We start from the raw sequence: 23,492 nt of genomic DNA, 5'->3' as shown, positions 1-23,492 counted from the left end.
AAGGGAAGCTGAAGTGACGAGCGTGCTCCCATAGTCTATATAACACAGGCGCAGGTGATAATGTCAGTCTGAGGGCCTGCCGCACTTTGCTGCGGACTACCTACAAAGAGTGCGGACTCGGGACTAATTTCGCGTATTTGCCTGCCAGGTTTCGCAATGTACCCACGGTGTTTACCTCAGGCCCCGGGACGCAGATGCTTGGACGCCAATAGCTGTGTCGTCTGCCATTTCCAGCGTAGTGAGGGTTTACTGAGAGCGGCAGGTCCTAACAGCTGCGGATGTGACCAAGGCGAATAGTTCCGGCACTTCACGAGCTGCAAATACAGATGAGTCCACTGAAAAAACCGGCAGTGTGGGAGAGGACAATTTGCTTACGTCGAACGCGCCGCACAAGACTTGCACGGAAATTACTGTTTTTCTTTCGAGGCGGCACTCCCAGCAGTCATTCAGCAATGCCAGGGCTCCGATCAACTGCGTCGGAGTGCGCGAGCCTCCACGAACGTGAACCACATGCAGAGACTTGTGGGATGATGAGGTCTAAACCTGGAGCTAAGGGGCCATCAACATCGAGTCAACTGTCCGGCCGTCGCCGTTCCAAGCCTAAATATGACAGAAGGAACTTGCCAACTGCTTTCGAAGGACTCGCATATTCTTCCGCCACGCTCGATCCACATAGACAGTCGTAGCCTCCCGACGCAATCTTGGGCAGCCTGCGTCTTCCACCCCGGCATGGTGCCAGAGCTTCTCGCCATTCCACCGTCCTCCGAGTTTGATAGCGGCCTATCACGTTTCCCGCTACGACGGACAAGTGGGTGGATAACGTTCCGCAGCTAGTCGGACATAGCCCTGGGCAAAAGAACCCTCCAGGTATTGACATAAGGAGCAGCCGAAAGACCGAACTTACTGCCCTTGCATCGAACTAAAGCCGCTGCGGTACGTGTGCTCGTTAACCGGCGCTTGTCTGGACTTTCGTTCGAAATGGAACAAACGGACCTGACAGCGCCTGAGGCAGGCCTGAGGTATGAGCTCTGCACGTATTGCCATTGGGCCCCGCCCTTGACTCTGCGCCCAATTGCGCCCGTATAGGAGTAGGACCCTGCAGAGGATACCGATGCTGAGCGGCGCATCTGCATTTTCTCCTTGCGCAGCTCGCTGCGCCGGATAGATCACACTCCCATTCGACTTGATCAAATCATCAAATTTGCACCCAGACGACCGACGTGACGCGGCGATGTCTCCAAACCAGCACTTGATTGCTACCCATGCTAGTCCAGACTAAAACAAGGGCGGCCATCTTGAACAGCCGCACTAAGTGCCGCAGACACCGGGCTTGCACGCCAAGCGGATACGGCGTTGTTTCTGTGCTCTGGATTGTCGATTGTACCGGATTTGCTGTAGAGCTGTAGGAAAGCGTCACAATATCGCATCCATCCAAGGAGATATGTAGTAGCCAGTAACTAACAGTCTAGGTCACTAAACGGATCGTAAATACCTCTATGTCATGCTCGTCCTAGCGTGCGTGTCCGTGCCACCTACTCAGGCGAATCCTGAGTTTTTCTCTACTCCCGGCTCACGTCACTGTCGAACGCATCAGTACACACGCACACCGCACGAAAAACAAGAAAACTCACCGCCCGAAGAGCTTGACCTTCAACCAATCGTTTGCCACGAGGACACGATTCCGCAGGGAGAACAGGGTGCTTATGTAGGCGCTGCGCCAGAACAAGTACTGTGCATGGACTAGTCAGAAAACGTTTCATCGGCACGCTCAAACAGACATACCGTCGCAACACCTCCAGTCGCCAGCTGCAAGAAGCGACGTTAGATATTGAAACCACAGGGACACGGACGGTACTCACGTTGCCGTTGAAGAAGGGCAGGTCAGCGATAGCCTTATCCGATCCGATGTAGGCCAAGGATCCCTGGTGTGAATAATGGAACGGCCGCATCTTCTCCGCCTTCGCTAGCTGCTTCTGCACGCTTGCGACCTCCTGCTTCGTCTCCTCTGCGGCAGGCGCTTCCTGGAGTGCCTGCAAACGCACAGCCAGCGCGTCCCGCTTCGCAACCTGCGCGAGGATGCGCGCGAGGTACGCGCCCTCCTGCGAGGCTACCTGGGCGGTCGGCGCATACGTCGTCGCGGTGCAGTCGCCGATCGCAAAGATCGACTTGTCGGGCACACCGACCATGCGGAGGTAGTCGTCAACGGCGATTCCCCGGCGGTTCGTCTGCGCCTGCGGGAGCTTCGCCATGAGGTCCTGCGTCACCTTGCGCAGCTTGTTGCCCGCAGCCCAGACGACGAGCCCACACGGCACCTCAACCATGCTCTTGTCCGGCATCTGGAGCACGACACTCTTCTCCTTGATCTCTTTCACCATCGTCTTCGTGAGGATGTCGATCTTGGCCTCCTTGAACGTGGACTCGGTGTAGTCAATCAGCTGCTTGCTGAACATGGGCAGCACGGAGGGCAGCGCCTCGACGAGCGTGATGTGCACGTTGTTCGCGAGCTCAGGGTACCACGAACGCAGGTCCTGCTCGAGGAAGTCGTGGATCTCACCGCTGACCTCCACACCGGTCGGGCCACCGCCGACAACAACCTAGGTGGAACGTGAGCCGTGACACGCCGCCATGATGCGTCGAACGTACCATGTGCAGGAGACGAGAGATCTCGTCAGGGGTCTGGCCCGGGAAGGCGGCAGTCTCGAGGCAGTCCAGGAAACGGCGTTGCATCTACATCCCGAGCATCAGCAGCCTTTCGGCAAGTACCGCGAGGAACGCACATGTTCCGCATCCTCAAGCTCCTTCATGAAGCACGCATTCTCCTTGACACCGGGGATGTTGAATGTCTGCACCTCAGCGCCGACGGCGAACACGAGGTAATCATATTTGACCGCCGTTGTTGAGACTAGACCCTGAATTTCGGACGTGTCTATGGCCACAGCGTCAGTCCGCAGCGCTGCCTCATGCAGCAGCACTACACACCTGCGAACTTGACGGTCTTCGCGATGGGCTACTCGGATTACTAGTCAGTCCATTAAGTCCCAGAAAGAAACCCACGGATGACGCACGTCGACCTCTGTGGCAGACGCCTCGATCACCGACACCTGGCGCTTTTTGTGACGGGTGACGTAGCGAGTGGCTACAACAGTGCATCAGTACTCGTCGTCCGCGAGAAGAGGGAGAGCCCTGCGCACGTTGGAGGATGGAACGCGGGCTCAGCGTCCCCACGGCAACACTGGGTAGGAGAGGAGTGAAGAGGAAGTAGTTCTTCGGACTGATGACAATCTGCGCGGGGTAGAGTTAGTAGGCGAGCCTGAAAAATCCAACACTGATAGAGTGGCCCCGAAAAATCGAGAGTGGTGGAGCGGTGATGAAACCTGGGTGAAGTAGCCCTGAGAGCGCGATGCACAGGTGAACTCGAGTACCATGAACAATCAACCCCGTAGCAAAAGCACTGCATTTGACGTGCAGCTAGTAGTCCGACTCCGGGACTACCCAAGGTTAACAGAGATAGAACCTGCGCATGGCGCTCGCATTGAGCAAAGTTAGTTGCAGATTTTCTCCCACGACATACACGTATTCTCCGAGCCTTGTCAGAGAAACACGAATTGCTGTGTTGTTGGCACGACATAACCAAATGCCCACGCGTCCACAGTTCATTTCATACTGTCAGGCCCCTGAGGTTGGGCAACAGAGCTCAGCCCCACTGTTCGGCAGCCATACACCACTTTGCCGAAAGTGTCCAAATCAAATAATGTGGGCAGAGCAGTGATATAAGTCCTGACGCGGCTTGGACGCAGCTCGCACAAAAGCGAGGCGCGTAAGCGACGTACGCCGAACAGCACGCGAGACTCGCGCTCAACCTCGAGCCCATTGAGCAGATTTACCCCTGGGCATTGGCCAGCCGTGTGGACACAGTGGGCGCTGAGACGAAGTATTGCTTTCGCGCGAATCGACTGAATCGAAGCCTCGGCTGGCACAGAGAACTGTTTCCTCGCAAGGGCGAGTTCACGGTCACAGGTGACCTGCTCGCAAAACCAGACTCCCGGCGTGCAACCCGGGACTGAGGCTCGCTCCCATGTAGATGTAGAGACGTACCACGTTGTAGTCGGTCGTGTCCAGCGACTTGAGAAGACTCGTCGCACCCCAGCCGCTGCCCAGCACCACCAACGTCTTCTTGCTCGGGTCATGAGGGAGCTGCTCTCCGGGCGTCTTGTCCTTCTGCGCGTAGTAGTAGAACACCCCGAGGGAACCGACAGTGACGAGCGTCACGCCTCCGACAGTCTGGAGGAAGCGGTTCCAGAGCGATGAAGTTGGTGGTTTGGGCGGAGACTGTCGTTGATGCCAACATGAGTGACAAAGGAGTCCCGGAGACGGGGTTTCTCGCACGTACGATAGGTACGGACTCCGTAGAGTCCGTAGATGCTGGTCTCCTCAGTAGCTGGAGCCGGGCGTGAGACGGAAGGCCCGTCGGCCGAGGCCTGACCAGACTTCTGCCGACCGCAGGACGAGCTGGGACTGGCCTCAGTACAATTGAGGCTGATAATACTCCAGACGCACCTCGAGCTAGCTGCATGATTAGGGGAATAATACGCCGGCTGCGTAGGCGACGCCGGGACGGTATATGTACGCTAGAGGAGGAGGGGATGGAGGAGCTTTTGAAGTCGATTTGCGCGCCACCCCGCCCAAACCCCGCGCACGACGTAGCATGGGCGTCTCACTCATTCCGACTTTTCGCGTCTACGATCATCTCCTCGCTGAAAGCAGGCTGAGGAACGCGGATTTTGGACTATGTGGAGTGCCTTTTACTTCCGGACTGTCTGGTCATGTCTGACGCTGTGAACATCTTTCAGGGCAGTCGACACGCGAGGTACATACATGAATGATGTATTCCCCCGGACTCGAGCGTCGCACTCGCACACAACGTCGGAAAGCTCGATTGTGATTGTCGTCATTATTTACCCACCAACCTCAATGGCTAACCCCGTTCCCAATCGTGGCCGCGGTACGCTAGCTTGACCCCGAGGTTAGCCTGCAAATCTTTCCGACGACGTCGTGTGTCCGGACTTCGAGCGCTTGAATACCTCCGGTGTCCGTAGAATCTCGGAAGTTTGTGTGCACAGCTTGAGCCTTGCTTGAGCCGCAAGCTTCACCTCGGACATCCGATTTGCTCCTAGAGCTCGGGCTGGCTCAGTATAACTATCTGTGAACGGAGATACACGGAGGAACTTCCGAGGACTCGGAAGATCACCCTGACCTCAGTAACTTAGACATTGCAGTTCGCCTGTCTTAATGGTACCGCATGCGCTCCCGAATTTGCGAAGAGGCCGTATGCCGAATTGAACACTCAATTGAACGAAGAGCGGCTCTCCAAGTCGATGTCCTGTAACCAGCCTGTAACTTCTGTTCATTGTTCCGCTCAGTGCTGCCTACAGCCATAATTGGATGCACGTGACTGTGTACATGATCGGACCTGTGGGCGCTTAGCACATACAGTCCTCGGCTCGAGTCACCCAACAGGTCGCCGTCTTGACAAAAGCGACTATTTGAAGTGGGGTTCTAGAATCTGAGCACCCGCACAAGAAGACTTCACATCGTTTGCCAATAGGTAGTTTGGGTAGCTGTGAGTGACATGGTATTCTATAAACCATTTGACCCATGTGAAGCAGATGCATCCAGGACTCTCAGGCTCAACCGAGGCAAAACTCACGTACGGCCGCACTCGTCGTCGTCCAGCGGCTCAAAACCGCTGTCGCACAGGCTAGAAGAGAGAATCGGCGAGTTGAGACACCACTGCACAGATGGGGCTATTCTAACGCCTTCAAAACAGCCTCCACCCCGAGTCGGAGCTGCCACCCCGGCCCAGCCATAGTCGCGCGTTCACATCCCCATAGCGCTTTCCTCCGCGTGTAATTGGCCTTCAAAAGCGAACGATTGCCCGTCACCGACTCTCACTGCGCCCATCATGTCTACGCGGACGTGCAGAAGGTCTCCATCCTCGGAAAGGAGTCCATCCACTGTGGCTTCCACCTCGTACCTTACATCGTGAAGACCGTTTTGGACACCCTCCCTGCATCCACGTATGTTCTCGTAACCGATACGAATGTTGCAGGCCTGCACCTGGCAGCGTTCCAGAGTGCCTTTGACAAACACACGCTCGAGCGCCGCGCAAGGTTCCTCAGCTATGTCGTCCCACCCGGCGAGACCAGCAAGTCCAGGGAGGGGAAGGCGGAGATCGAGGACTTCCTCCTGCTGAACAAATGTACGCGCGACACCGTCATGCTCGCTCTCGGTGGGGGAGTCATCGGCGACCTCGTCGGGTTTGTTGCCGCAACCTTGTGAGTCCTCCTGTATCGCCGCAGGAACGCCCAAACCAACGTGCGTCGTAGCATGCGCGGCGTGCGCTTCGTGCAGATCCCTACGACACTCCTCGCCATGGTCGACTCTAGCGTGGGAGGCAAGACTGCTATCGACACGCCCCACGGCAAGAACCTTATTGGCGCGTTCTGGCAGCCGGAGTACATCTTCATAGACGCCGCCTTCCTGGAGACGCTCCCAGCGCGCGAGTTCTCCAATGGCATGGCTGAAGTCGTCAAGGTTCGTGTCCTCCTCCTATCCCCACTGTGTCTCTCACCGTTCTGACACCTTATCCCCGCGCACAGACCGCCGCATCTGGAACGAGGACGAGTTCTCCGCGCTCGAGTCGCGCTCCGCGGAGATCTTCGCGGCCATCCAGACGCCCTCGAAGGACTTCTCCGGGCGCACTGCAGCGACCGCTCTGCCGCCCAGCACTACTCTTTCCGTCATCGCGGGCTCAATCTCCGTCAAGGCGCACATCGTCACCATCGACGAGCGCGAGACCGGCCTGCGCAACCTCGTCAACTTCGGGCACACCATCGGGCACGCTATCGAGGCCGTGCTCACGCCCACGATCCTCCATGGCGAGTGTGTCAGTGTCGGCATGATCCTGGAGGCGGAGGTCGCGAGGCAGCTTGGTGTGCTCAGTCAAGTCGCAGTCGGGCGTTGACGCGCTGCCTCAGGGCGTACAACCTCCCCGTGTCCCTCTCGGACCCGCGCATCGCTAGCTTACCTGCTGCCAAGGGCCTCGGTGTGGAGCGCTTACTGGACATCATGAAGATCGACAAGAAGAACAGCGGTCCGCAGAAGAAGATTGTGATCCTCTCTAGGATTGGGGCTACCTTTGAGCAGAAGGCGACTGTCGTCGCAGACAACGTCATCTCGAAGACGTTGTCGGAGGCGGTCAGGGTCGCGGCGGGCATCCCGACGAAGAGCCCCATCACAATGGCCACGCCTGGCTCGAAGAGTATATCTAACCGTGCGCTACTCCTCGCTGCGCTTGGCAAGGGAACGTGCCGGCTGAGGAACCTGTTGCACTCCGATGATACGCAAGTCATGATGAACGCGCTCGGCGAATTGAAGGTTAGTCTTCAATCGAGGAATCTTCCCCTTGGACTTAACCACTGTACTCCATGCAGGGTGCCAGTTTCTCTTGGGAAGACGGTGGTGAGACCCTGGTCGTAGAAGGCGGACAAGGTTCTCTGTCCGTACCCCCGAACGGCAAGGAAATCTACCTCGGTAACGCCGGAACCGCTGCGCGTTTCCTGGCTACGGTCTGCACACTCGTGCAGAGCTCCGTGCCAGGCGAGCGCACGGTCATCACCGGGAACGCGCGCATGAAGCAGCGTCCGATCGGGCCTCTCGTGGAGGCCCTGCGCGCCAACGGCAGCGACATCCAGTATCTCGAGTCCCAGGGTTGTCTCCCGCTCTCGACCGCCCCCGCAGGGTTGAAAGGTGCACGAATCCAGCTCGCGGCGAGCGTCTCCAGCCAATACGTCTCGTCTATCTTGCTGTGCGCACCGTATGCGCAGGAAGCGATCACCCTCGAGTTGACGGGCGGCCAAGTCATCTCGCAGCCCTACATCGACATGACCGTCGCGATGATGCGCACCTTCGGTGTGGATGTCGTCCGCGAGAAGGATGCGGCGACGGGCCGGCTGCTCGACGTCTACCATATCCCGAGGCAGGTGTACACGAACCCGCCGAATTACAGCATCGAGTCGGACGCGAGCAGCGCGACTTACCCGCTCGCGGTCGCTGCCATCACCGGCACTACGTGCACGATCAGTAGCATTGGCTCGTCGTCCCTGCAGGGCGATGCGCGCTTTGCTAAGGAGGTCTTGGAGCCCATGGGTTGCAAGGTTGTGCAGACTGAGACTGAGACCACCGTGACTGGCCCACCTATCGGTCAGCTCAGGGCGCTGGGATATGTCGATATGGAGCCTATGACGGATGCGTTCTTGACCGCCTCAGTGGTGGCTGCAGTCGCGGCTACGCCGCCATTCGAGGGGCGCGAACTGGCTGACGGCTCGAGGCCGACGACAACCAGGATCCTTGGCATTGCGAACCAGCGAGTGAAAGAGTGCAACCGAATCAAGGCGATGATTGACCAACTTGGTACGTGTCCAAATTGTTGTTCGCATACTGGTCTTGACATTCGCTACAGCCAAATTTGGTATTGAGACGAAGGAGCTTGACGATGGCCTCGAGGTGTACGGAAGGCCTATACCTGAGTTGAAGGAGGGTGCTAGCGTACACTGCTACGATGACCATCGTGTGGCGATGGCGTTCAGTGTCCTCGGTACCGTGATCAACGGTACTATCCTTGAAGAGAAGCGGTGCGTTGAGAAGACTTGGCCAACTGGTGGGATGATCTCCAAAACAAGGTACTTGCACGGCATTCCAAGGTTGATCTGATCCTAAACCTATTATTAGATCGGTATTGACGTAGAGGGTGTTGAGCTCCGTGTCGGCGACGCGGGGGCTTCTGCAGCACGCCTACAAACGGTGGTGGCTCGGCTTCCGTCGTGATCATCGGTATGCGCGGCTCTGGCAAGACATATATTGGAGAGCTTGCTTCGTCGACCCTAGGTGGCGGTTCCTCGACGCGGACGCTGTCTTTGAGGAGAAGCACCAGGTGGGCGTCCGCGAGTTTGTGGCACAGAACGGCTGGCCGGCTTTCCGCGCAGCTGAGACGGAAATTTTGCGAGACTCCTGGCGGACAACGCTGTGGGCCATGTGATCAGCCTGGGAGGAGGCATTGTCGAGACACCTGCAGCCCGAGACCTACTCAAGGCCCACGCCAAGCGTGGTCCCGTTGTCCACATTATCCGGGAGCTCGACGAAGTCGTCAAGTACCTGGGAGAGGAGACGGCGAGGCCTGCGTATGGAGAGCCCGTCGTTGATGTCTTCCAGCGCAGGGAACCTTGGTTCGCCGAATGCTGCAGCTATGTCTTCGTCAACTACACGGGTGTTCTCACTGCGGCAGAGGAGCCGAAGCTCGCCAGCAACGATAGCGTGCTCGCAACGGTGCAGACGAATGGGTTCCGTAACGAGGTCGAGCGATTTTTCAAGCACGTCACTGGCCAGCGTCCCAACTTGGTCTCGACCGGCGTCGCTGCGAGGAGGTCGTACTTCCTATCACTTACCTACCCTGACATCACTCCCGCTCTGCCCTTCATGGAAGACTTGACTGCTGGCGTCGACGCCATCGAGCTGCGTGTTGACTTGCTACGCACGTCGAAGGACTTCGACAAGCCAGGCCCATACGTCCCTTCGGTAACGTATATCACGGACCAGATCGCCGCCCTCAGGCAAGTAACGGACTTGCCGATTGTCTTCACCGCGCGCACAGCGTCCCAGGGTGGACAGTTCCCTGATCATGCTGAGAAGGAGGCATTCGGGCTCTTCAAGTCCGCAGTGCGCTTGGGAGTCGAGTATATTGACGTCGAGATTTCCTGGTCCGAGCGACTCATCCAGGATCTTGCGTCTCGCAAGGGCCACTCCAAGATCATTGCTTCGTGGCATGACTGGAGCGGCAACATGCGCTGGGACACGAAGGCCGTCGAGGCCAAGTACCGCGTTGGTGCCGCGTTGGGTGACATCGTGAAGATCGTCGGCAAGGCCAACGCCCTTGAGGACAACTTTGCACTCCAGGACTTCGCCCGCCGTATGGCCGCCGCGCCCGGTGCCAAGCCCCTGATCGGTATCAACATGGGTATCGAGGGCCAGCTTTCACGGATCCTCAACAAAACCCTCAGCCCGTGTCCCATCCTCTGTTGCCCACTAAGGCTGCTCCCGGCCAGTTGTCCTTCGCCCAGATCCAAACCGCTCTGCATCTCATTGGACTGGAACCCGCGCGCCGATTCTATCTCTTCGGCAATCCCATTGCTCACTCCATGTCTCCAACTCTGCACAACGCCGCTTTCGAAGTACTCGGTCTGCCGCACACCTATGATCTCTTTGAAACAGAGACCGTCGGTGAGGAGATCAAGGCCGCTCTGACATCCCCGGATTTCGGTGGTGCGTCCGTGACGATACCGTTCAAGCTCGATGTCATGCCTCTTCTGGATTCCTTGTCTCCCGAGGCGGAGGCTATTGGCGCGGTCAACACGATTATCCCCAAGAGGAAGGCAGACGGATCGCTCCTACTCCGCGGCGACAACACAGACTGGATTGGCATTCAGCAGTGCATCAGGTCCTCGCTTTCCAAGCCCGTCGTCAAGTCCGATACCGCGCTGGTCATCGGTGCCGGAGGAACTTCACGGGCGGCGATCTACGCACTTCACAGGCTCGGGTTCAAGGTGATCTACCTCTTCAACCGCACACGCCAGAGCGCACAGGCGCTCGTGAACGCGTTCCCCAACGCCAATGTCGCGATCATCGATGAGCTGGGCACCTGGCCAGAGGGCGGGCAATCGCCGCTCGTGATTGTCTCCACTGTGCCTGCATCGGCGACAACGACAGATCCCAGCGTCGCCAATGCGCTCTACCTTCCCAGTTCGATTTTCACTACTCGTGTTCAAGGTGTGGTGATCGACATGGCATACAAGCCCGCGGAGACCCCGCTGCTTGCTCTGGCGTCGAATGTTGCGAAAGGCTGGAAATCCGTGAGGGGAGTCCAGGTTTTGCTGGAGCAGGGCTTCATGCAGTCCTCCCTGTGGACCGGCAGGAGGTGTCCCAAGCGGGTGGTAAGCGAACGTGTCTGGAACAAGTACAGCGCGTAGGCTTGTGAATGTATTCCAATCCGAGAGCAGTAGTAGTACCTTGTGATAAGGAGAGATGATAGAATAGACAAACAATGTAAAGCGCTTTCACTCACCTCAGTTTGAATTACATACATACGACTCCGACGACTACCTGCTACTTATTACTCGCGCGCGACGCGCGTCCCGGGCCAGACAAAAACGCGATCACGTGAGTCGTGTTACACGCGCTGACCTGATGACGTTGTTGTTTTTATCTCGTAGGACGCGGATGAAGCGTTACTGCAAAGAAATTACGAGTAGTTAGCCATGGACTACGTGTCTTTTCATAGCTGAATCGACCTTTGAAATGGCGATACCATCGCATACAGGGTTCGTAACAAGAGCCATAACCGACCTACGCGTTCAGACGCTCTCCGCAAATCAGGTTGTATAAGCAAAGTAGTGGTCCCGCGACGAGAAGCACAGCCTGCAATAACCACCTGAGATACTGCGTTGCAGGATTACAACAATTCACGAGTGCCATCGAAGACGAGGCCAGCGCGCACGATGGTGACGGCGAAGGCAAAAGACGATCGACCGTGAAACACGCTGGACACCATCCACGGGCATAGCATGACACCAGCATCAGAGATGGTTGTGGAACCTTTCACTGGTGCGGAAACATATGCGATTATGGATGCATTACTCACTGTTGGTGTTACCGGGGACAATCAATGCGTCGCTCCATGTAACGAGGGCGAGGCCGAAGGTGCGTGGTGACTGCAAAATGTCAATATATGCGCTTCGATCTGCACGCTAGGGTAATGGTGAGCCAGAATAATACTGAGTGAATATGTACAGAATGTTGAGTATCACTTGCACAATCGTATTGGCAAGTACTTGGCGCGCGATTCCTGCACACAGCGCCACTCGTCTCGGATGGTCCAGTCATAGTGTCGACGAGTACGATCAAGATGTAGTGAGCGCATACACACAGTACACAGTATTAGCTCTTGTTCACAAATCCACACAAGTGAAAAATCGGATGCTCACCGAGTCGACAGCTATCTGGGGAAGCATATTCTTGTGAGTGGCGTCCATCGACTCCTCGAGAATTCGCAGTGTGACTCGAAGGAATTGCTACACAACTTGAAGAGTCTGTCAGTATTTTAACGTGTGTAAACCAGTTCAGTTGAGTTGGACAACAATGGAAAGGGGGGTGAACAAGGCTGTCGAGTACTATCGTGAACATGACAGTACGGTAGAAGAATGGTGAGAGACATAAGCGCCCACCCTTCATCTCGGCTCTCGCCGAACGACTGAACGCTGATTGGCGCCCGTGCGTCGCCAACTTCAAGTTGACTCTCCTCCTCGGTGTCCTCCTCCGCCTCGTTCAGTTCTACTTCCTTCACCTCAAGTTGTTGAGATTCAGGGCTGCCATTGCCCGAATATAATACTTTTTTTAATCCCCATGGCTGCCGTCATGCCAAGGCTACTCCCTCAGAGACTAAGTAACCCCAAAGTACAGGTGTCTAAATCAATCAGTATTCTCATTTCTTTGAATCCGCAGATCTTTCAACGCGGCACATAATCTTGCCCCGTCTACGTGTCTCTGCTCATGACCAGACATAGCTCTGATTTCGTGCCTGAGAATGTCTGATACCTGCTGCCCGGGTGGTGTCATCATTCCGGTCTTGCCCAGCGGCTGACACTCAGACCAAGTTGGCGGGAAATCTCGCCTCCCCCCTTCAATGCGACTCTGAACTTCACCTCACCTATTATTTCTTCTTCAGCTCCTGAATCTGCCTCCATTTGACATGGCGGAAGGTCGGACGCAGCTTGACGGCAGCAGCTCTTCGCCCCTACGAGCGCGCTCTCACCATCCCGGCGATGTCGGTAGAGAGGACGTCACTGTAGTGTTCTGGGCAGACATGTTCCTCGTGTTCATCGTTGCCCTCTGTACGCTCCTCCAACTTCCACGCATCTACGCGCGCCTCTCCAACCCCTCCGAGAGGAGATATGGCCATTTCTTACGTGCGTTTGCCATTACACGCTTTTCGGCGGTTTGATTGACTATTAACATGGAATTGTTCAGTCCGCTCCAGAGACCATTCACTACCATCGGCGTCGACATCGACGGCTTCGCAGACTACAGTGTCAGACCACTCGCAGAGCGAGCTCGTGCGCACCTCAGGTTCCGATGAGAAGGTTGTCCGCTCCGCGCCACCTACCCATATCCCCGCCTGGGAGTCCCTGCTTCGTCCTTTCGTTCCCTTTCTGCGGACTCATTTCGTAGATAGAATTCACCTGGGCGGCACTCTGTTCTGTGCATTTTACTTCGGTGTCCTTCTCTATGCCGGGCTCTACCAGACGAGCGTCTTTACGAACCCGCTTAGGGCTGGCTATGTAGCTGTATCCCAGATCCCTTGGATTGTCGTCCTGGCGTCGAAGAACAACATCATCAGCCTGTTGCTCGGCATTGGCTGGGACCATGTGAGTGGATAGTACCTTCCGATCATTGAACAGGGTAGCATGCTTACGGATCCGTCAGCTCAACTACATTCATCGGTTTGCTGGTCGATTGCTTACCATTGCTGCCAACGTTCACGTCATTGGATTCGGTGAGTTCTCTGCTCCGCATTCGCTGGTATCGTACCTGATTGGGATCGGCAGTGTACAAATGGACCATGGCAGGTAGCTTCACCAAGCACATCTCTCAGGCGCGGTATGCCTGGGGCGTGGTCGCCATCGTCTGCATAGACGTCCTGTTATTGTTCTCCTTGGCCATCTGGCGCTTGCGGGCGTACAACATTTTCTATCTTTCGCACATCATCGCGTTCATTCTCTTCTTGGTCGCAGTACGTACTTCATACATCCTTCCCCATATCGCTAAACTCTCGGCAGGTATGCCTCCACATGCGAGCCGCCGTTCCATGGGTCATAGCCGGCGCCAGCGTCTACGTCGCCGACATCCTCTTGCGCTGCATCAAAACCCACATCTGCACTGCGCGCATCCATTGCATTCCCGAGCTCTGCGCAACGTCCGTCGAAATTCCCTCACTCACCTCGGGCTGGCGCGCAGGCCAGCACGTCCGGATCCGCGTCGTCTCGATGAGCATGGGCTGGCTCGGGTGGTCCGAGACACACCCGTTTACGATCGCGAGCGCGAGCCGGGGCGTGGCGCAGCAGGGACTGGTGCTGCTCTGCAAAGACACGGGGAGGTGGACGAGGCGTTTGCAGGAGTTATCTCGGCAGAGCAAGATGGATGGCTCAGACATGACTGTCCCTGTGATGGTCGAGGGCCCGTACGGTGAGTGGCACTCCTGCAACGCGGTAGTAAAATTGACTGAGCGTTCGTCTAGGGGGGCCTGGAGACACTATGCTTTCAAGCTTCTCCGGAGTCCTACTGGTCGTCGGCGGTAGCGGCATCTCGTACGGTCTCGCAGCCGCGGAAGAGCTCATCCGGAAAGCCGCGGAGGGGACGAGCAGCGTCACCGTTCTCGACTTGGTCTGGTGTGTCCGGTACTCCGGTGAGCCACTGCATTCTGCGTGCGATGCACCGCGAACGGATGCTCACCGACGGTTCAGACTGTCTGACACCGATGCTGCCCATCTTCACGTCTCTGCTCGCACAGAGTCCGTCGGCCGGCGTGGCCTTCCAGATCACCGTCTTCCACACGCGTGCTGAGATTCCGGGACGGACGTTCAGGGCGTACGACCTGCCGGCTGGCCTCACGCTCCTCACGGGACATCCAAGCATTCCAATCCGTCTGAGGGACGTCGTCAGCCGCACGCAGGCAGCGGGTTTCCTTCCTGGTGACGCCGGCAAGCCAAGAGGCGTTCTCGCCGGTGTCTGCGGCCCCATGGAGCTCGGCGAGGATGTGCGGAGGGCTATTGACGAGATAGAGCCCGACGTACAGAGGGCGGTGGGAGGGGTCGAGCTACTGGAGGAGTGAGTCCCCTGTCTTGTTCTGCCATCTCGAGATCTGCTCACCGCGGCAAATTCCAGGATCTACTCTTTGTGATCCTTGACGTCACTGGCCTGTGTCCCTCTTTTCTGTCGCAGCATTCCATGTACGATTGTATCTTGGTCGCCCTGGTGTCGGTGTGAAATTGCGGGCATGGTCCGCTGGCAACGAGGTAAGAGCGACGAGACGGGGACCTGGTCGTCAGCGAGAGGTCCGGGGGCCTGAATGAAGGATAGGGGCGTCCATTGACCTTCCGATCGGGGCGACGCGCGTCCTCCGTCATCGCACTCAACAACATGGCAACCGCAGTCGAGACGAAATCTCACAGCGCAATAGGGACAATGCGTCCACTGGCAAGATGAGCTGAGAATTATATTCCGTGGAATGCGCGACTCGGATGCAACTATGTACAATCTACCGAATAGACAGGCAAGAAAAGATGGGATAATAGAGACAACTAATTGAGATCCTCCGTGGGGTATATGAGGGTATAGGGGTATAGGGGGTATACTGGAGGAGTAGAGAACGGGAGTGAAAGCCTACCAACCACTCTATGTATGTACAGGCGCGATTGCTAAATTAAACATAAATGCAGGTGAGCGAAGCAAATGCAGGTTCCGATCCTATCCGATCCAATCCGAGGAAGAGTCCGAGGAAAAATGTACAGCTTGCGGTGCGCGAAAGCGAATGCAGGGCGTTTGAGAAGTGAGAGCATAGGAGAGGAGACTGAGAGGAGGAGAGGAGACTGAGAGGAGGAGAGGTGAGGGCCACGGACGGGACAGGCGGGTCCAAGTTCTAAAATGTAGGATCCCACGCATCTGCCCACATCGCGACTTCGGCCGCGGGGGTGAACATAGGCGATGTGTCCGGCACGAAATTTAGCAAAGAGAGCTCGCCGGTGGGCTGGCGCGCTGTGAAAAACTCGCCGACTACGTCCTTCATGGTCCAGTGGGCGCCTGCGTCCGCGCGGATGGCTAGATTGCGTGTGACGTCCAGGAAATCATGTAGTGTCGGCTCATAGAGGTGGCCGTGTGCCTCTGTTACGTAGACGTATTCGTCCTGTAGCGGCGGTGGTGCAACATCCGCGAAGGTGGGTGGGTACGCGAAGGCGGGGACAGGAGCGTGTTGCGCTTCGGGAGGTGGCGTCGGTGCACGGGCCTCATCGAGGTCAAAGGTGTTGGACCAATCGACACCTGCCTCCAAGGGCGGATATATGAAGGCCTGAGGCGCTGCCCAGTTGCTTGGTCCCGCGACAGGGTAGTCCTCGAAGTAGGAGGAAGTATACGTGGCTGGAGCCTCGGGGGCGTTCCAAAATCCGCTCTGGCTGTTGTAGTCGGCGAATTGGGGCTTCTCCTCCTCATGGCCGACATCGAGACTAGTGAAGATAGGTGGCGGGACGTTGAGGTTGTCCTGGCCTTTCAGCGAGGATTTCTGGTTGCGGGGACCCGCGGTAGCACCTTCGTGAGTGCCACAACGAGTGCCAGAGGCGGCTAACCTGCTGGACACGGTGACAGAGAGAGGACGGGTGCTAAGAAGAGTGGAGGGGTTCTCCTTCGGGGCACACGACGTTTTGCACCGCGTTTTGTGGCGGCTGAATGACGCGGCGTCCGCGCACCTACGCCAACACTGCTGGCACTGGTGGCGTTTGGACTTAGAGCTGATAGGAATACATTAGGCAAAGAAGCATAGCGCTGTGCAAGCATACGTACTGAGTCTCTATGTGAACAACCGTGTTTTCCCATTGGGCGATCGTTTTGCCACAACCGGGCCAGGGACACTCATACTGACTGCATGAACCGGTCGACGTCAATTTGAGTAGGGATGTCTAGAACGCTCGAACGACTCACAAAGATGATGCATGCGAGAGGAAATGCCGGCCAATGTCTGCGTGACGTGAGGACTTGCCCTCGCAATCGGGGAATGGGCATGGGTGCTACGACGAGCACTATCAACCTATGTGCGGAGACACTGAGCCACTGTGCGACTCACCCCTAAGTTTGTCTCGTCAACGAGGGGCTTGGCCTTGGCTGCGCCACGGGTGTTGGTCTTGTACGCGTGAGGGCCAGTGGCCCTCGGTGGGGTGATGCGGGCCTTCGCTGCTCGAGGCATAGCGTAGGCTCAGAGGATAGATGAGAAGGACGGGACAAGGGAGGAGGCTCCGGGGGACGGAACGTCGAGCTCGGGAGGCTGGGGATGGGGGAAAGAGGGCGAAATCGCCCCGCCTTTATAGCTGCTGGCCATGGGCAACGGACGCTCGCGCGAGGTCTTGGACGAGTGCACCTTGTGCCTTGATTGATTCCTGCCTACTTTGGACGAGGCCAAATACTACCACACAGGCGATGGGGAACTGCTGCGCCAACGCCAAATACATCGAAGATTAGGTCAAACAACTGCCTTTACAGGAAATTCCCGAGTGGCTCACTTTGGACGCCGAGAAGCTCGGAGTGGCTGACATGCCATATACGGATGTGATCGACATAGCGCGCTCTTTGTGGCTGTTGTGTACTATTTGCCTGCACCAAACAATTGCCTTCTCAGGAAGTCGCGTCGGAATCCCGAGAGCCTCGAGGCAGGCGTAGTGGCTCACCTGTTTGTCCAATGCAAACATGGCGCCCGCCAACCGTTCCATAGCGGCACAGGGCGCGGTTCAACGCCAGTCTGCGTATTCCAACGAATGCTGCGTCACCACAACAATTTCAACCGTCGAACACGCCAAAGACCAGCAAAGACCTTACCGACGGATAGGGGTCCTCGGCACGTGCTGCGGGACAATCCTCGACGTCGGGCCAAGGTGGTCAGTGCCTGGCCAGCGTAGCGACCAACGGGGTGGCAACCATTGCGCGGGCATACCCGCCACCGAGCTTTGTGCCGTTTAGGAAGGTAACCACTACCAGACATTAGGAGGCCTGCTCCGAGTCGCCGTCAGTAACCAGGAACACCCGACTCGGAGTTGTGCGTCCAGGACTCACTTGCGCTGGCGTACGTCTGTAACAAATTAAAAGACCACAGACCGTACTAGTAGCTGGGCATACCATACTGCCTAGTTGGTATCCGCCGCCTCGGAGGCGCGTCCACATCACCCGGGCCGTCGGGAATGGTCGCTCTGATGAGGACGACAATCAAGTCTGCCCAGATACATCGGCGCGAGCGTGCGGACAAAGAAGAGAGCAAGGCAGAGTCCTGCACAGCTGTACTCATCCTAAGTAATGGGGACGCAGGCGGATAGTCTTCTGAACAAGGCAGGTTAGACGCCGGTACGTGCGATGTGGCGCCCGGAGCGTCTCGGTCCGGAGCCGCTACTACGCTCACTACTTACATGGAGGGTGCCCAATACTTTACGCCCGTCCCTCGCACAAAATGAAAGGATGTCTGCATTTTTAGAAATACACATTGCTTCTGGCTTGCTCTGGGGTCGCCGCTTTTGTGCAGTCGCTCGCAGCAGCACGAGTCTCGCCACTCGCCACTCACCGTGACAATCACCGCACGCCAATAAGCGCGCCGTAGACATTTGAACGAGACTCACACCCACTGGCCACACTCCTGACTCTACATCATAACACGCGAAGTGCATCCCCCAGTTTCCGTTGTGATAGGCTGGACTATGTAGTACTGCTGTTTCCGCCTTCAGCACCATCAACTGCAGTGTTCCCGACGTTGAAGATCATGGGCATTCGTGAGCCGTGGGAGATAAGATAAGATCCAGAACGGTCCATACACTTCTACTCGTCCTCAACCTTGACGGGAACGCGAGCTGCAAAAGACATGCAGCTGGAATATCCAGTAGACGTCTCTGCCATGGATGTCACGAACCAGCAGGCTCAACAGATCATGGATCGGCACTGCGGGGGATCGGCACCGGTGTCATCGGTAGCGCTTCATGCAAACAGCGGCTTCAGGTCAGGAAAGCCTTCCCTGACCTCCTCGTCGCCTCCCTATCCTGAACCCGACCCCGCAGTGCCTTCACGCCCACTCAAACCTACCACATCACGCTCTCCGACGAGACCCGCTATACGCTCCGCGTCTCCCCACCGCCCGTGCCGGCGCGCGAGAGCTATGCCCCGAACACGTTGACGCACGAGCATGCCCTTCTGCAGCACCTCTCCTCCAACACCTCCCTCCCCATGCCGAAAGCCTACGCGCTCGACACCTCGCTCACAATTCTGCAGTTCCCGTATTTCCTTCTGTCGCGCCCGCGTGGTATTCCGCTCTCCCACGCACGCGCTAGAGGCCTGCTCAGCGAGCGCCAGGCCCTCCTGCTCGACCTCCGCCTCGGAGCGCTCCTTCATGAGCAACACGATGTGCAGAACGATTGGTTCGGGACGCCTGCACAAGAGCGCGAGGGGCTCTACAGCTGGCAGGAGGCGTTCACGCTTCTCCTAGAGACCCTTATCGAAGACGCTGTGGGCCTTGGGATATCGTTGGCGTACGAGCAGCTGCGGAAACCACTGGGGCGCGCGATCGGGAGTTTCCTGTTCGACGATTGCGAAGTGCCGTCACTCGTCTCGTTTGCGGGCGACGAGGAAACGATCATCGTGGATGTCAGAGAAGATGGGGACGAGGTGCCCGTCACGAGCTTCCTAACGGTCAGCCACGCGCTGTGGGGCGACCCCCTCCTGGAGGTGTTGTTCATGGACCCGAGCAAGGCACTGGAGGAGGGGTATGGCGGGTCGCTCATCGTGTTTCGCAGGCAGAAGACGAAGAGACTCTGGTACACGGTCTTTCTCGCCCTCATGGTCTTGGTCCAGGCGAAGCGCGAGGAGCAGGCTGGGGTAAGACGGGTGGAAAATGACAAGGTGGAATGGGCGAGGAGAACGGTTGATCAGTGTATAGAAGAACTGCAGAATGCGCCGACGTACTGATGTGCTTGCATCTAACACGGAGAGATTGGTGTACCCATGAAAACTCGACAAGACCATGGCTCGGAACCTCTCATCAATATCCATACATGAGATTGACTTTGTGATTGTACATGTACAACCGTCTTGAATTGGCATGGACGACAGTACGGTACAGAGAATCTACACGTTGCGAGGAAAACCTCACTCCAAACTGTACGTGTTCTTCTCCAGCTGTGAAATATCTCCAGTCAGAACACAGCCACACGGGAGTAGGCCTAGGGACGCACCTCAGCCTCTAGGTCTCGTCGTACTCGCCATTCTTCATCCGCCTTGATGACGACGTGGTAGTCATCCAAGTCCTCGATGATGAAGCTTTCTTTCTCGTTCATCGTGAGTAGGATCTGTTTCACGGCCGAGTCGCTGTATACATTTGAATGGCCGCGCCAATTGATGAGAGCATTCCGTAATCCCGGCCGCAGATATGATTAGATAGTCCCATGGGTTGTCATACAGCCCACGGGGATACGAACCAGGTGAGAAGGATGCCTAGACGCGGTTGTAAGGCTTCCCGTCGGACCTCGACAACACCATCTGGCTGGCCGCGTACCTTTTATCGCCTTCATTTTGACTCTCCAGCGTCCCTGCTATCCCCTGATGAAACCCTGTGAGCGACCACGGTCAGACGGCGACACACGGAGGTCTGCAGAGCGGCCGACAGCGACGAGATGGGCGTTGAAGTCAAAGTCACGTTTCGGACCGATGGCTGAGTGAAGTGAGAAAGTATTTCCATGTTCCACCCACGTTCTCCTCATCCTCTTCTCTGTTCTGTCCATCATCTACACCTCTACCAACGCAGCGTACGAGCCAGGAACTTGCGCGAGTCTGTACAGCACAGCAAGATGCCCATTCCACCCGCGATCTTAACGCCGGACCTCCAGTACGTGCACTCTGACACCACCCTCAAAATTTATCGCACTCATCGTACCCCTCTACTCGCCTTTCTACCCTCGTTTGGTGCACCCTCCGTCGCCTGTACGATTCTAACGTTTCAAGAACCCCGAGCGAGAATGTCTACCCGAGCCCGCTCCGCCAGACGCTCAACCAGTCGCTCTTAAAGACGGGCAGCCCGCCTGCGCTCATCTCGCCACATCCAAAGGGTGCGCCTCTGATCCTCTGTTCGATTGCGAGAGAAAGATGGGGAAGATTCACGCCGACGCAGTCCCCCCGCCGACGACGGTGATCGAGGCGTCCAAGCGCCTCGCTGCATGGACGGCCGTGGACCGACATGTGAAGCCGGATGACAAGGTGCGTCGCGCCCGTCTGCAGGCCTCCGGGTCCCTGACGAGGGCAGGTCATTGGCATTGGCTCGGGGTCGACAGTGCCCTACGTGGTGGAGCGGATAGTCGCGCAAGGCGCGGCGCGCAACAAGGACCGCGTGTTCATCCCGACGAGCTTCCAGTCCAAGGAGCTCATCGTGAGCGCGCAGCTGCTGCTCGGCGACGTCGACCAGTACCCCGTCATCGACGTCACGATAGACGGCGCGGATTCGTGCGTGGACAGTCCGGCGCGATGCAGGCGAGAGCTGACCGCCGCACAGGGTCGACGAGACGTTGAACTGCATCAAGGGCGGCGGAGCGTGCCACCTGCGTGAGAAGGTGCTCGCGGAGGCTGCGGACACCTTCATCGTCGTGGCGGACTACCGCAAGGACACTGACGTGCTTGGAAAGAACGTGCGTGTCTCCCTTCCCACTGCCGCTCAGCGCCCCACCGACCGGACTTGCAGTTCCAGCAAGGCGTCCCGATCGAGGTCGCACAGTTCGCCTATGCGAAGGTGCTGCAGAACGTCCATCTCGTCGGGTCGCCGAACGCCACGCTCCGCATGGCGAAGTCGAAGGCGGGCCCCGTCGTCACGGACAACGGGAACTTCGTCATCGACGCGCCGTTCCCGAGGAGATGATGCGCGACCCGTACACGCTCCTCACACGGCTCAAGATGCTCACGGGTGTCGTCGAGGTTGGCCTCTTCTGCCACATGGCGAAGGCTGCGTACTTTGGGAACCAGGATGGCAGCGTTACAGTCAAGTGGCACGACGGCCGCATCGAGAGCATCGATAGCGGAAACAGCCCGCTGCCCCGCCCTATCGACACTCCACTGCCGCAATACCCCATTGGCGACATCTCTCCGCTGGGCGGTGAGAAGAAGGAACAGGGTGTGAGTCTTGAGGGTACGCCGTTCTCAGCTTTGCAGGCTGGGTGCATCTGATCTCTTCCCTTGCAGAGGCCGCGAGCGGCGTTGGTTCACTTAAGATTGATTGAGCACTGTGTGGCCCACAGAAGTTTGAATCTACTGTCATACGTGTACTTGAATAGCTGCTATGTCCCAGAACAGTCTTTTGATATAGTTCTCTCGACGTCAGGCGTGTGGGCAGTGCGTGCGAGACTCGTTCAAAAGTTCACAACGCGCTTATTGGCCCAGTGGCGGGCCTCGTACTGCTGCGCGCGACTGGATAACAGCGGTCACCCTGGAGCAAGGGAGGCTGAGTGTGAGTGTTTTTTATTGCGAGGGACGAGCCCTGTGTAGACACAGCTCTAGTAGCGTACGGGCATAGGTGAGAGTTCGTGCTGTCGGAGTCAGGCCTCAGCCAGGCCCAGGCTTGAGCATATACGTACGAGTCTGCCTCCGCTGACTGACTTCGGTATTAGTCTTCTTTTGCTTAACGGCACTCCTATTCCGCCCGAAGAACTTGCATATTTGGTACGCTAAGTAATGCCCTCCTGTTTCACTCAAGTACTCAAAGAGTCTAGTCGAAGTAGTCCACAGTAGCGGCCAGCAGACACTGCCGCGCTCCTCCGTCAAACGCGTATGTCGATACATCCCAGCCGCTACGGTGCCAGAGGTGCTCCAATTTCAGATAATAAAGCTTTGGCATCGCCGGTCTCGGTCACAGCAATTTAGGCTCGAATAGCTCCTCGCGCTTTGCGACTTTCGGAGCGTCGACCTGGCCCGAACGCGGTGCCCGTGGTCCTGCACTGTTCTGACCATGAAGGCGAGACATACGCCGTGCGCTACTCTCCCAAGCAAAAGTGGAACTATCAGAGGGCAATGAAGCCGGATATCTCAATAGAATAAGATGGTGGGTGGTAGTGAGCCGTTGCGTGCGATGCGACGCGCACCCATGAATGTAATCGTGGTTTTGACTCGCAGGAAGACGGGAAGACGGTGTTGTATAGGCTCATTCCGCACACTACGTTCAAGAGCCCTAGCGCTCCCAGCTTGGGCGCACCCTTCAGAGAAATCAGATATTTGGTGTTCTACTGAGACGGTTTGCAATTCTCTGATAGAAGCATATAAATACCTTTGCCACACTCAACCGCCCGTGTCCAGCTGTGGTCCTCGAGCACCACAAGTATCTCGTACATCAATTACGTAGCGTCTTGTCTTCGTTGAACGAGATGTTAATACCCTTGCTCTACGGCGTAAGGTAACGTCGAGTTGTCATTTTCCAGCTTGAACAGGCACAATTTATCTCAGTGAAAGACCTTGTTCCTCAGGCGCGGCTCACTTGGTGTCGCTGCGAACGCGTGCCATCCAGCAAGGCATGCAGACCGTCGCCGTGCAGCAGACTCACATCATTACGCTGCACA

The 23,492-nt window shown here is 57.0% G+C and overlaps 7 protein-coding genes across 7 annotated transcripts; 4 read left to right on the top strand and 3 right to left on the bottom strand.

Annotated features, from left to right (window-relative positions):
- Nucleotides 1-1,213: 1,213 nt before the first annotated feature.
- Nucleotides 1,214-4,661, bottom strand: B0H18DRAFT_1032514 (FAD/NAD-P-binding domain-containing protein). Its single transcript, XM_048030125.1, has 12 exons — nt 4,558-4,661; nt 4,391-4,509; nt 4,096-4,329; nt 3,192-3,282; nt 3,066-3,136; nt 2,980-3,007; nt 2,778-2,926; nt 2,644-2,727; nt 1,860-2,594; nt 1,783-1,806; nt 1,632-1,729; nt 1,214-1,578 (listed from the first exon to the last, which is right to left on the bottom strand). Exons 1-12 carry the CDS (start codon nt 4,571-4,573, stop codon nt 1,560-1,562), a joined length of 1,668 nt encoding a protein of 555 aa, XP_047888754.1. The 5' UTR covers nt 4,574-4,661; the 3' UTR covers nt 1,214-1,559.
- A 1,628-nt stretch (nt 4,662-6,289) lies between these two features.
- On the top strand, nt 6,290-11,534 carry B0H18DRAFT_1032504 (EPSP synthase-domain-containing protein). The gene is made up of 9 exons (XM_048030124.1): nt 6,290-6,335; nt 6,387-6,598; nt 6,660-6,976; nt 7,003-7,437; nt 7,494-8,472; nt 8,522-8,693; nt 8,849-8,946; nt 9,050-10,060; nt 10,087-11,534. Exons 2-9 carry the CDS (start codon nt 6,388-6,390, stop codon nt 11,079-11,081), a joined length of 4,218 nt encoding a protein of 1,405 aa, XP_047888753.1. The 5' UTR covers nt 6,290-6,335; nt 6,387; the 3' UTR covers nt 11,082-11,534.
- A 1,075-nt stretch (nt 11,535-12,609) lies between these two features.
- On the top strand, nt 12,610-15,139 carry B0H18DRAFT_938033 (iron reductase). The gene is made up of 8 exons (XM_048041828.1): nt 12,610-13,076; nt 13,150-13,535; nt 13,594-13,663; nt 13,716-13,900; nt 13,947-14,352; nt 14,405-14,572; nt 14,631-14,994; nt 15,052-15,139. The coding sequence occupies exons 1-8, from the start codon at nt 12,860-12,862 to the stop codon at nt 15,065-15,067; spliced, it is 1,812 nt and encodes a 603-aa protein (XP_047888752.1). The 5' UTR covers nt 12,610-12,859; the 3' UTR covers nt 15,068-15,139.
- Nucleotides 15,140-15,396: 257 nt separating this feature from the next.
- Nucleotides 15,397-17,237, bottom strand: B0H18DRAFT_1107060 (uncharacterized protein). The gene is made up of 5 exons (XM_048032706.1): nt 17,000-17,237; nt 16,858-16,943; nt 16,720-16,797; nt 16,626-16,667; nt 15,397-16,505 (listed from the first exon to the last, which is right to left on the bottom strand). Exons 1-5 carry the CDS (start codon nt 17,117-17,119, stop codon nt 15,806-15,808), a joined length of 1,026 nt encoding a protein of 341 aa, XP_047888751.1. The 5' UTR covers nt 17,120-17,237; the 3' UTR covers nt 15,397-15,805.
- A 1,295-nt stretch (nt 17,238-18,532) lies between these two features.
- On the top strand, nt 18,533-19,934 carry B0H18DRAFT_1032493 (uncharacterized protein). The gene is made up of 2 exons (XM_048030123.1): nt 18,533-18,906; nt 18,966-19,934. Exons 1-2 carry the CDS (start codon nt 18,773-18,775, stop codon nt 19,867-19,869), a joined length of 1,038 nt encoding a protein of 345 aa, XP_047888750.1. The 5' UTR covers nt 18,533-18,772; the 3' UTR covers nt 19,870-19,934.
- B0H18DRAFT_1032489 (nucleotide excision repair TFIIH subunit) lies at nt 19,935-20,565 on the bottom strand. The gene is made up of 5 exons (XM_048030122.1): nt 20,543-20,565; nt 20,456-20,492; nt 20,379-20,394; nt 20,136-20,268; nt 19,935-20,079 (listed from the first exon to the last, which is right to left on the bottom strand). The coding sequence occupies exons 2-5, from the start codon at nt 20,469-20,471 to the stop codon at nt 20,050-20,052; spliced, it is 195 nt and encodes a 64-aa protein (XP_047888749.1). The 5' UTR covers nt 20,472-20,492; nt 20,543-20,565; the 3' UTR covers nt 19,935-20,049.
- A 56-nt stretch (nt 20,566-20,621) lies between these two features.
- B0H18DRAFT_1032482 (ribose 5-phosphate isomerase A-domain-containing protein) lies at nt 20,622-22,263 on the top strand. The gene is made up of 8 exons (XM_048030121.1): nt 20,622-20,785; nt 20,902-21,005; nt 21,068-21,153; nt 21,200-21,396; nt 21,446-21,578; nt 21,632-21,775; nt 21,799-22,072; nt 22,126-22,263. Exons 1-8 carry the CDS (start codon nt 20,637-20,639, stop codon nt 22,161-22,163), a joined length of 1,125 nt encoding a protein of 374 aa, XP_047888748.1. The 5' UTR covers nt 20,622-20,636; the 3' UTR covers nt 22,164-22,263.
- Nucleotides 22,264-23,492: the final 1,229 nt, after the last annotated feature.

This window comes from Fomitopsis serialis (genome assembly GCF_022376445.1).
Source record: "Fomitopsis serialis strain Sig1Antser10 chromosome Unknown B0H18scaffold_93, whole genome shotgun sequence".
In the NCBI taxonomy this organism is placed as follows: domain Eukaryota; kingdom Fungi; phylum Basidiomycota; class Agaricomycetes; order Polyporales; family Fomitopsidaceae; genus Fomitopsis; species Fomitopsis serialis.
The sequence above is the reverse complement of the archived record's forward strand: the minus strand, read 5'-3'. Positions and strand labels throughout refer to the sequence as shown.

Bases quoted from the DNA above. Each gene is read 5' to 3' on its own strand.
- B0H18DRAFT_1032504 (XM_048030124.1), top strand. From the start codon at position 6,388: ATGCGCGGCGTGCGCTTCGTGCAGATCCCTACGACACTCCTCGCCATG. The intron at 6,599-6,659 runs GTGTCCTCCTCC...CCCCGCGCACAG, and splicing joins GGCTGAAGTCGTCAAGGTTC to ACCGCCGCATCTGGAACGAG. The intron at 6,977-7,002 runs GTCGCGAGGCAG...TGGTGTGCTCAG, and splicing joins GCATGATCCTGGAGGCGGAG to TCAAGTCGCAGTCGGGCGTT.
- B0H18DRAFT_938033 (XM_048041828.1), top strand. From the start codon at position 12,860: ATGGCGGAAGGTCGGACGCAGCTTGACGGCAGCAGCTCTTCGCCCCTA. The intron at 13,901-13,946 runs GTACGTACTTCA...AACTCTCGGCAG, and splicing joins TCATTCTCTTCTTGGTCGCA to GTATGCCTCCACATGCGAGC. The intron at 14,353-14,404 runs GTGAGTGGCACT...GCGTTCGTCTAG, and splicing joins GATGGTCGAGGGCCCGTACG to GGGGGCCTGGAGACACTATG.
- B0H18DRAFT_1107060 (XM_048032706.1), bottom strand. From the start codon at position 17,119: ATGCCTCGAGCAGCGAAGGCCCGCATCACCCCACCGAGGGCCACTGGC. The intron at 16,668-16,719 runs GTACGTATGCTT...TATTCCTATCAG, and splicing joins GTTGTTCACATAGAGACTCA to CTCTAAGTCCAAACGCCACC. The intron at 16,506-16,625 runs GTGCGCGGACGC...CGTGTCCAGCAG, and splicing joins TGCCAGCAGTGTTGGCGTAG to GTTAGCCGCCTCTGGCACTC.
- B0H18DRAFT_1032514 (XM_048030125.1), bottom strand. The intron at 4,330-4,390 runs GTACGTGCGAGA...CATCAACGACAG, and splicing joins CTACGGAGTCCGTACCTATC to TCTCCGCCCAAACCACCAAC. The intron at 3,137-3,191 runs GTGCGCAGGGCT...GCACTGTTGTAG, and splicing joins CCCGCGTTCCATCCTCCAAC to CCACTCGCTACGTCACCCGT.
- B0H18DRAFT_1032489 (XM_048030122.1), bottom strand. The intron at 20,080-20,135 runs GTGCGTCCCTAG...GATATTTCACAG, and splicing joins GACGAGACCTAGAGGCTGAG to CTGGAGAAGAACACGTACAG.
- B0H18DRAFT_1032482 (XM_048030121.1), top strand. From the start codon at position 20,637: ATGTTCCACCCACGTTCTCCTCATCCTCTTCTCTGTTCTGTCCATCAT. The intron at 20,786-20,901 runs GTACGTGCACTC...TAACGTTTCAAG, and splicing joins ATCTTAACGCCGGACCTCCA to AACCCCGAGCGAGAATGTCT. The intron at 21,579-21,631 runs GTGCGTGTCTCC...CCGGACTTGCAG, and splicing joins CTGACGTGCTTGGAAAGAAC to TTCCAGCAAGGCGTCCCGAT.
- B0H18DRAFT_1032493 (XM_048030123.1), top strand. From the start codon at position 18,773: ATGCAGCTGGAATATCCAGTAGACGTCTCTGCCATGGATGTCACGAAC. The intron at 18,907-18,965 runs GTCAGGAAAGCC...CCGACCCCGCAG, and splicing joins CATGCAAACAGCGGCTTCAG to TGCCTTCACGCCCACTCAAA.